General features: G+C 45.7%; 1 protein-coding gene across 1 annotated transcript; it reads left to right on the forward strand.

Annotated features, from left to right (window-relative positions):
* The first annotated feature begins 8599 nt into the window (after positions 1 to 8599).
* On the forward strand, positions 8600 to 11532 carry LOC121594080 (agglutinin-like protein ARB_02240). Its single transcript, XM_041917007.1, has 2 exons — positions 8600 to 8859; positions 10394 to 11532. Exons 1-2 carry the CDS (start codon positions 8857 to 8859, stop codon positions 11465 to 11467), a joined length of 1077 nt encoding a protein of 358 aa, XP_041772941.1. The 5' UTR covers positions 8600 to 8856; the 3' UTR covers positions 11468 to 11532.

Below are 11532 nucleotides of genomic sequence, written 5' to 3' on the forward strand. Positions count from 1 at the left end.
TGTGACACCTATCCCTGATTTACCGTTAGACTTTATATACCACGACCCCGATGATTGGGTCACATTTCCCTCTACTTCTCCACACACGGTGGAGACACGCTTGGTCGAACCTGGTTTTCGTAGGTGAAAATTGTCTCCACAAACAGCTTGCACCAGGCCGTACAGCAATACAAGGGTGGAAACGGCTTTTTTCGACAATTTTTGTTGCAATTGAGCGCAACGGTGTCCCAACTGTGTGATGCGTAACCAACTGCTTGCCCAGACTGTTGGTGGAATGATATGCAAGAAGTGATTTTCACACGATTAGAAGGCCATCCGAAACCAATAAATACAATTCATTTTCGAACACGTACACGAAATGATAATGGTTTTAAAATTTCATGCTCCTTTTTATCAAATTTTGAAGTGGAAAGTCGAAACTTTACGATGTCGAAAACAAACCTTCCGTTTATATTACTGAATTCAGCAAAAAATTAAAAAGCGATGTAAAGCAAGGACCACCTACATTAAACCCTAGATCGTGCCATTCCTTTCTGAAGGAATAGTGGTAATTTTGGTCCATATGTAGAGGTATGCTTTTCCGACTTTTCATGCCATGTATTTATGTCTTTTATAAACTTTTCGCCATCAACAAAAGTTACCGAATAATCTGGTTTCACATCGTGTAAGATAGAGAACGCTCTAACAAAAGTGTTATGACGTCAAAACATTTCAACCGAAAGGGTCTCACGATCTTGAAATTATATCAGAGATTGTCTTTTAAAATGAGTCTGCATGTCTAAGGCGGCTTTAATTGATACTTCGTGATATCCACTACATCCATCCAGTGTTTAGCCCCGTTCTCTGAATTTATTTATTTATTTTTCTGTGTTTAATTTTAATACCACTTATTTTGGTCGGTGCTAACGTTGACCTTAAATACGTTTAGTCCCGGACGATTTCAACATATAATTTATATATCATCACTTATGTCAGTTACATTTGGCCCTTAGCACGTTTATCGGCACGCCGAGGTTATCTGTTTCAAGCTTGATCCTCTGCTAAGCTTCAATTGCATAAAAAACCCGTAGATCAATGATATCTATGTCGCTGGCTTACGTCAACATCTTGGCTTTTGGCTAGTTGAATATAACTCGCATAGTCAGCAAATACCTAGTTGACAATGAAATGCGTGGGTCTTGTACATGGCAACTCCTTCAAGATGATTGGAAAATCTCAACAACACAAAAACAAATCGCGTTGTTCCTACTATCGTAATTGTCCTATTTTATCAGCAAATGACGCGTTATTCATTCAACAAGCCAACATGACAAAGAGTTTCAAAGCTCCCGGAACTGCACCTTTTTTATTGTTGCACTAATTTGCTCCACAAACAGAAAACTGCCTCCAAAAAACTCACCCAACGGGCAACACCCAAACAAAGATGCGACACGCTAATCAACGCTGCAGCGCTTATTCTAAAAGTAATTCAAGCTCTCGAGCTCTCGATGAGAGGAATCCCAGAACCGTAAAAAAAATTAACAACTAAAGCATAATAGAACGCAAACATCCTTGGGAAAATCCCGTAACCGGATTTCGCCCGACCGGCACTGGCGTGGAACCGACTCATCGCTCTTGAGCAAATTAAGATGCGCCAACAATTTTCTCTACAGCACCATCATTTTTGCCCGACCATGTTTCCGCACAACCGCGTGATGATGATCCCGCCGTAACCCGCACTTCAACAGACATTTCCGCTTTCAATCAAAGCATGCCGAAGATGGATTCAGTTCAATGTTAGTGTGCACGGACGTGACTCCTTCGGATGATGAATTCAGCCGAAAATGTCACGCCTCTCCCTTCTCGGTGTGCTGCTCCCGGACCTTTTTGGCATTCTTGGTTGCTTCATTCACCACATGCATAGTCACATGTACAAATACACTCACACACGCAATGGTATCGTAAATGTCAAGAGAGCATTGAGTAGCTTTGCAAACAATTTGCCTCACGCTGCTCGGTTCAATGCACGGTTGTTTGCATTCTCTACTCCGGTGTACCCCGTGGGCAGTAGATAACTTCCGGGGATTTTTTGATGGGCTGAATTTCTGGTGAAAAATCCTTTACTACTCCCGCATTACACGAGCAAAACGAACAACAACAAAAACACGCTCCTATAACCGCCTTTTCCCCTCGTTTTTTAACGGCTTTGTGCCGTCATGGATAAAATTTGAACTTAACACCTTCCAGGTTGACTGATCGCCGGCACCGTCAGCGCCGATGAATTGATCACCATTCATTCGCGGATGAGCCTACGGGGGAGTAAATATAAACACCAGCAATAAAACCGGTAAAAATGCATACACTTTTAAGCTCTCCGGATTTAGGACTGCATAATGAATAGCTGTGTTTTTTTTTCGCCACCGTTATGAAGAAGGAAAATGTTCTCATCCAAAGGTAGTCCCCGGAGGAAAGATCCGCAATGGCTTAGCTTCGAAGCAAAACAACGGCGGCCACGACATTAACTCTGTGCTGCAGATTAAACTTCTGTCTTGTTCTCTCTTGCTCTGCTTGTTTCTCGCTCTCTCTCGCTCTTTCTCTGGATATTTTTTGGGATCAAACACGGAATAAATCATTCTTAAACTCTTAACGGCTCACAGATCACGGACACGGCACCGCGCGCACAGACAGTGCAAGACAAATTTAGCTCACCCGCATTCGAAATGTCAAAATAATTTCCCCTCCATGTATGTGAGCGTGTGTGTGTGCGTGTGCGTATTATACTTTTTTCGAACCCAAATCCATCTAAACGGTTGCCGCTCTCAACACCTAGTCAAACAAGCGAACAGATGAAGATGTGCTAGCGCACACCGTTTGATCGTATTGTTCCCCTATCGCATGCATCTTCTAATATTTGCTGGCCCGGCTGGCTGGCTAGGTTGCCCGCGACCTTCCGCGATCGGTTCGGTAGATTATGATTGATTGTACTTCAGGCGACCCGAAAAAAAAAAGCTTGAGCGTCTAATGAAATTACCACATTTTAAGGCGAGCAGGCGAGCAACCCGAGGAAAGAGGGAACTACATCCACCATCCAAATGCCATCGGGTCATCTTCAACCGGCTAGCAGACGTGTGGTTCATGTGGTTAGATGCGTTTTTTTGTTGTTTGTTGGGCAGTTGCAATGGGTGTAAGTAAAGAGGCAATTGTACAAATTGAAGGACATTGTAAGCGATGGCCCTTTTCCTACACGACCTTTTTGATAAAGGGATTTTGACATTTCAGAGGGGCGAATGGAGAGCTTCATCTTGAAGTTTCTTTTTTTTATACTGTATTTTAGGACAAATAAGCTCCAGAAAAAGCCCTTAAGGATGGCTACTGGATGGATAAATACAATATGTATGTTATTTTTAATACGAAATGACATGAAGTCATAAACATGCTGATCAATTGTTGGTTAGTTTTATTATTATGTTTTATTTTAACCTATAGCCGGTCTCGTAGTACAGTCATCAAATCGTACGACTTAACAACATGCCCGTCATGGGTTCAAGCCCCAAATGGACTGTGCCGCCATACATAGGACTGACTATACTGCTATGGGGGTTCAATAAGTCACTGAAAGCCAAATCCACAAGTAGTGGTACAGGCAGGCCTTGACTGGCAACGGTTGTTGAGCCAAAAGAAGAAGAAGAAGAATTTTAACCTAAGGGATTACCAAATTGTTATTGTTCCAAAGTTATGTCAAAGAAATTAAAGAAACTATAAATAAATCTGAGTTAAAAAAAACTTATTAGTGGCATATTCTAGCAATATTCTGAAATGTATTAAAATGGCATCAGCATAGATCCATCCATTATACATTGAACTGTGTTATCACCTACATTACAATGTTTCATCCGACACATTGCTTGAAAGATTGTGCTAAATGATTAGCTATTTTTGCAACACCAACCCATACCCAGCTGCCACTCACTCAAACAAGGATATGCTCAATTTGCAAATTCCCCTACAAACGGTGCTAACGTTGCCCCAAGGTCTGGTCAACGTCGAACCATCTGCGATTGCTGACTGTCTATTCGATCATGTTTTTCGATTCGACCAGTACGAAAGACTTGCGCGACGGTATAGAAAACGAACCTCAAACCAATCGATCGATCCATCATTGTATGCAACCCCCATCCCCAGCTATCAAACACACGTACCCATGGGCGCACTTTTGTTTGCACCACCCATTCGCTACCGAATGACAAAACAGCTTCCCCTCTCTAATCCTTTTTCTCAGTACGATATCGCCCGCAAGTAGGGGATCAAATATTTGCGCACAGCGAGGCTTTACTTATGCCAAAAATTACCGCATAATAATGATCCCGACCTTGACTTTCATTAGCAGGGAAGCTCGTACACTGATTGTGCTGATGCTTCTGCCGCTGCTCAAACGGCGCTAGATGTAGCGTAACGGGCACTCACTCCCCGGAGAAGGGTGCGTCCGGTGTGGTCGATTCTTTTCAATTCAAACTTCCAAGACAAATTCCAAACCAACCCCGCCGTCCGTCATTCCGGAATGTTTTGCCACTCAAAAAGGGGGGGGGGGGTTGGGGGTAATTGGCAGGACAGCCACTTGCGATCTCACTCTTCGGGCATGCTCAAACACTTCACCTGCTCAAATACACACACATACACATGCCGAACGGGAAGCGACATTAAGCGACATACCAGGTAATGTGGTTCCCCGCACATTTTCTGCTACATCGGAAAGGTCACTCCTGCTGAGTTCCCTGGCCGAAGTTCACATAAACGTACCGCAGAACACACAAAACATATCGCCTCCATTTTTGCCACGCCGCTAGCACGCCGCGTCGTTGTGGCATGAAATTCGAGCACCTTGTACAACGATCGTCAGCGATCTTCCTGAATAGTGAGCGCAGGCACGCGCGCGCACGCTCTCGCACACGCTTTGCTCCTACCCCGTGTACACATCTTTGCGCAACGCATCAAACAAACGCATCGGTACACTAATCGAAACGAGCGAAGTGGTGTACCTTCAGCTTGGGCCGGGCCGCGCTCGGGACGAGTTTACTAGCATTGAAATTAGTTTCACATTATCATAGACGCGCTCGCCAGGTAGACGATCTGGGCGAACGGGCCCCGCACCGAAATGGCAGCAGCCTTGTCCGTCCGCCCCTTGTCCCGTTCGCTCTGTATGGCAAACTAATTATACTCGCTAATGGTCCTCACTGTTCAGCCTACTGCGCGACATATTCGAATGAGCCATCGTGTAGGCTTCTGCTGACTCTTTCACACACTCTCTCCCTCTTTATCTCCCGTTCGTTGGAGCTCTACGCTCATCCCCTTCTCAAGATTTGTGATGCATCTTCAGACCGACAGTTCCCCGGGCGGTGCAAAGCGGCCGCCTGGTGGTGGGCCGTGAAAAATCGTTCGCCACTCTACCGCACCGCAGACCGCAAGAAGCCGTAGTGCGCTTTTGATGAAGATATAATTGATATGGTGCGTGCACGGATCCGACCATTGGTTGGGCTGAAGGTTTTTCCTTCGGTTTGACGAAACGAAGGGCACGCGTTAGTAGGGAAACTGGCCGCCACTGAATTGAATACCGTCTGATCGTTCCCAGCCCGATAAAGGCTGCCCTGGGTGGAAGGGCTGAATGAGAGGTGCATTAGCAGGATTGTTGCCAGAGCTATTGTTGCATGTGGTCCAATTAAAGCGTTTTATGCAAATTCCTCATTTTGGTCAGTATATTTAATCAACTAGGCATTGCAAAGCATGTGCCAAAAGTGTGCGCCGAGCTAACGACCCTGTCAAGGTCCATTTGCAAAAGGCGTTAAAACATATGATTAATGACTTTTGCGGAGTAGTTTGATGGCATTACAATCAACTAGCATAATCTAGCCTGAAAAAAATAGTTCAAAAAAATCATGAACATAGAATAATAGTGCTACAGAATGATTGTGCTTGGAAAGGTCATGAGTGGCCTTACCTCTAGCTAAATTGCAAATATTTAATGATGTAAAAAAACGATTCGGGACACATCTTGGGGTTTGATAATTGGGTAATTTTTGTGGTGAATACCATGTCTAAACAAATAATTATGGTCAAATTACTTGGACATAAATATAGCGTGGCCATTGTACTTATGTACTTATATTCTCACTTTTCAAGAACTAACAATCACAGTATCCTTTTTCGTAGTTTTAAACAGAGTCTAAAATTATTTAGTTATTTAATTTATACCTACTTTTCATGCAGTTACACTGCTGCAGCTTCCCATACACATAGGTACTCGATCTTTAATAAAATTTGCTTTACCTGACCCATCCAACGATCTTTCTGAACTTCTCTGAGCCTAGTGTCGAAGAGTCGTTTATCGAACCTTATTGATGGTATCCTAGTGGTTTCAACCATAATTTTTTGCCGGCCTTTACCATCGTTAGGCTATCCAGTTTACCGTACATCTTATCCATAATCCATGCTCGAGTAAACCTCCAAAGAATGGTCCGCAGGATGCGTAGCTCAAACACGCCTAGAGAGTTTCGATTCTCCGATCAAATGGCCCAAGACTATTTGCCAGAAGGAACAACCAGGCGAAGCAGCATGAGCTATATCTCACATTTCGAGAGGTCTCAATGATTCCTGGATCTCAGCAGATGGTAAAAACAAGCTTGTTCAAAGTCTAAACTAAGAATGGTCTCGACTTCTAGAACCAAATTAATACAAAAAAAATCACTAGAGCCGATGTCTATTACAACTTGGAGGTAAGTTTCGTATGTAACTAACGATGAATATTTAAATGTATGTTCCTATCATTGTAATAGGAACTTTCTACTACAGATTTTTATTACATTCGATTGTGTTGTGACGATCTATCTATTTCTAGGCCATCTTAGCGATTCAGGTCACACAACTACGATATTATAGATCTTTTTCAAAACAAAAAGGTGAAATATAATTTCCTTCAACATCATCAAAAGGTTATCATTTACACACTAAATCTCACCCATGTAAGGCATAAAGCGGACCTTTACATAAGTAGAGCTTGCAAGGCACCATCCTCCAACACAAAGACACACCAAAGGTCAACAGTAAGACCTCTGCTCCTTTGTACCGAATCGACTCACCGAATCGATAGCAAACAAATGATGCAAATATTATTTCCACCTCATCCAATTGGTGAATGCGTTAACCTTTTGCGCAAACTACACGCTGTGGCTTGCCCGTTCAGTACCTGATTCCTAGTGCTTTCCCAGTGTTGAGTGAATGTTCTACCGTATCATTCCCTACCGGAAATCGCACACATATTTCCAATTGAAGTGGTAATATTTGCAAACAAATCCGCCCCTACGGGCAGGGCGATCTTTTCCACACCACCGCCGTAAAGGCAGAAGAATTTGATCAATTTGTAACCGCTTGAATGTGGTGTTACATTTTTTCTCACTTTCAAGGCAGCCGCTGGCAGCAATTTGTCATAATGATTTTCGGTGCTGCTGCCGCTGTCCCCAAAGATGTCATCTTTATTGGATAACATTTGTCAACAGCACGCAACATCACGAAAACATAAACCAATTCTGTACGGCAGCCGGTGCTCGCTGGTTCACACGCGTTCATCGTGCAGTTTTTTTGTTGTTGATGTTTTCTTACTTTTTTTTGCGGCTATTATTTTCCCTTTAGCTTCCACCTGCTTTCCTGTGAGCCTGTGAGTGTTGACGACACATTTCCAGCGCTGCACCGTCCGCAGATGCTGCACAAAACCATCAGAAGTAAATCAGGGTCGATTGGCGTTAAAGGTTGTTTGCGGCCTGCCTGCCTGCGAACGCTAAACAGATCATCTCGGTGCCACGATTCCGTGACGTGTGTCTTTTCGATTATGACCGGTTGGCGGGAAAAACGCGCGCCAATGGGTCCAGATGGAGGCCAAGATGGACGCTACCCTTTTTTTTGCTTTAGAGCGACTGCAGAAGAATTGGTGGCGCTCTTTCTTTTACAGTGCTGATGATTTTTTTTTAATGTTCTGTTTTCATTTTAAAGACCACAGAGTAACCCTTTGAACCGCGTGTCGATTCTCCTCCTCCCTGTCCGCTGGTCAGGTGGAATCAGAAAATTAAATAATCAGTACGTCACAAACCATCACAACACGATCTTTCCGAGTCAGACGAGAGAAAAAAAAATACCCATTTCGGTGGCAGGGGATGAGTTCATTCAGAAGGTAGTATTTTGGGCAAAATGAGAGAGAGAGAGAGCGAGAGAAAAAAAACGAGTAGGACGGTGAGAGAGATGCTTCCAAAATCTTCTACAGATGTGTTCACTAAGATCATAGTAGACTTCTGTCGGAACGGTGTTTTTTGTCTACTCTTTCCGTCTCTCTTCCTCTTGCTTGTTTTTTTGGGGGTTCCCTTCCTCTTTTGGTGATCACAGGCGGCACCTTTCGCTCATGTGACCCCTCCCGTCGGTGCACGCGTCGCCGAGATGCGCTCGAAATCTTCCAGCACAACTCAGATTTGGGGAGGGGGGGGGAGACACAGACATTTACCCATCGCCAAGATATACATGCCGAAGATTCGCACTCTTCGCACTCGATCTTCTACCCCGCTTTACACACTGTCATATAAAAAGATCAACCATCGAACCAGCGGCGATCAGTCTAACGCTGACCAGGTTGGCTTGGTGGTACGAAACACGAAACAGCTGTAAGGAGCAAAGGAACGACGGATCGAACCAGACATTGCAGGCGCAGGCACAAAAGCCCTCCAGAAGCACGAAAGCAACAGTTCTTTCGAAAACGAAAGTGAAGTGTGGTGACCGGAGCTTCCAGTTGTCGAGACACGTGCCGCAGTGCAATACTATCGGCGCCTAATTGCGAACTCAAAGATGGTGAGTTTGCAGGAAGGATCTTGCATCCGGCAGCAGGTGCTAACAGAGAGTGTGTGTGTGTGTGTGTGTGTGTGTGTGTGTGTTTGCACGATTGATTCGATCGGTGCCGTGAAGGAGACCACGTTCGTTCGTCTAGTGATGTTGCGAATTTGTGGCGAGCCCCATGACGGGATGGACGGTTATCTTGCCCGGGCGGTGGTTTTGAAATTCCTGGCTGTCTGCGTCTGTGGAGTCTGTGGCATTTGATTAGCACCGAGTGACCTCGAATGGTTGTAGTGTGTCGGTGAGGACACGGAGCTCCATCGGTGCTGTTTGTTTGTTGATCAAGTGTTGTTGATTGTTCCGAATGATGGTTGCCCACAGTGTCCTTTAGCGTACGATCGTGTAATGATCGCGTTGCATAATTCAGATTTACAATTTCGCAACGGATTTGTTGTGGTTTCGGTGAATTTAATATGCATTTCTAGTAACTGAATGTGTTGTTAAAATGACTTACGTTGTCATTAAGAAAGACTTGCACGCGATACTGGATATGATAATAATAGAATTTGAGGAGAGATGATACAAAATATAACTATTTCACATGAAGTATCATATTGCAAAGAAAACGATTTAAATGTTCAACTATGATCATGATGATCATGAATATTGGATGGATAATAAGGACTTACAGAACCATTATTTTATTATTATGTGACCTATTATTGAACCTTCAATAACAAATTTCTTCAAAACCCACATCAAACTCTCTCTAATTTTAATCCCGATTCAACGCCTCGCAATTTTCGTTTTTACCCACACAGCACAGCTGAAACTCAAAATTAAGCTCCAAACTAAATCCCTTTCTCACGATTCCAAACAGCGCCGCAGCAGCCCTTCAAGATGCTAGCATATTTGCATATTGTACAGGTCACCGGTGCTTCTCTTTTTAGTTTGATAATTAATCCACGGCCAAGGACAACGGCTGCTGGTTTTCCTTTTCCCGCACACTGCAAACCCTTCAGCGAACAATACACAAAAGCGTAGCGTTAATCATCCTCTGACGCTACTTCATTCGTGAATTTGGAAAATGAAAAGAGACGCCCAGCCTTTCGACACCTGGCCCGATCCAATGATTTATGATTATCCTTTTGTTCGTCTTATCTGCCCTTCTTTCTCACAAGACAAGCCGCGCCATTGATGATGAGCAAAACGACCTGCTCGTTCCATTATTATGTATTGATTCAATTCCACCCAAAATCACGGCTTACGCCACATTTATGCAAATGGCTCTCTTTCTATCGCGCTAAGCTTCGCAAACGAATAACGCCGGCCACTTATCGGGCCCACCGTTCAGGGACCTTTCGATGATTAGTTGCTGCGTGACGTGTTTTTGTGTATGGTTTCTAGCACCCGGTGGCCTCAAAATTCCGAACCCCTGGAATTTGGAGCTGTTTTCTGCTGCCCATTAAACACCTGTTTTTCCATTCGCTAACGATATGCTTTCTTATCGACCCGATTTATTTTTCAATCTTTTTGTTTTGTTTTTTCGCAGAAACTGTGCGCACTCCTCCTGCTGGCCGTGCTCGGCTGTGCCCGTGCCGAGCAGTTCGAAGGATACTTCTATCCGAAACCAAGCTGCCCACTGCCCGAAACCGTCTACATCACGCGGACGGAAACGGACTACCAGCGCTACACGGAAACCGTCGCCTCGCCGGTGTACGGTGACGAGCAGACGGTTGTGTCCTCCGTCTACATTACGAGCACCCAGACGGCAACCGTGCCCGTGTACCAGACGCTGACCAGTACCGCTACCTACACGGTAACGCCGCCGCTGCAGCCGGCCCAAACGGTGTACAACACGGTCACGCTACCGCCGATCGTTTCCACCACGACCGTTGTCACGGCGACGCCCGTCTACCGCACGCAGACGGAAACGCGCACCGTTACTCAGCCGCCCGTAACGCTTCCGCCGCAGGTCATCTACTCGACCGTGCAGCTTCCGCCGGTAACGCGTACCGAAACGTCCGTCTACACCACCACGACGCCCGTCATCCAGACGGTGCAGGACTATCGTACCGTAACGCTGCCGCCCGTAACGCTTCCGGCCCAAACGATCTACTCGACCGTCCAGCTGCCGCCGGTAACGCGCACGGAAACGTCCGTCGTTACGCGCACGAGCCAGGTCGTGTCGACGGTGCGCGACACCGTGACGATCCCGCCGGTAACGCTTCCGGCACAAACCATCTACTCCACCGTACAGCTGCCGCCGGTGACGCGCACCGAAACCTCCGTGTACACGACGGCCACTCCCGTCTACCAGACCGTTACCGATACGCGCACGGTAACGCTGCCGCCCGTCCAGGTGCCAGCGCAGACGATCTACAGCACCGTAACGCTGCCGGCCGTTACGCGCACCGTCAGCTCGGTCTACACGCAACCGGGCGGCTACCAGACGGTGTACGTTACCCAGACCGAGGTGCAGCGCGATCAGGTGCAGGCCCAAACGATCTACAGCACCGTCACGCTGCCCGCCGTTACGAAGACCTTCTGTGCGCCGACCTATCTACCGCCGCAGAATACGCTCGCCGCCTACAACCAGGGGCGCTACACGAACGGACTCTTTTAAGCGGAAGCTCACGAGCACAAACACAAACACAAACTTAAGTAAATAAACTAAAACCCCCCGTGAAA

The sequence above is a fragment of the Anopheles merus genome, chromosome 2L, assembly GCF_017562075.2.
Source record: "Anopheles merus strain MAF chromosome 2L, AmerM5.1, whole genome shotgun sequence".
Classification (NCBI taxonomy): domain Eukaryota; kingdom Metazoa; phylum Arthropoda; class Insecta; order Diptera; family Culicidae; genus Anopheles; species Anopheles merus.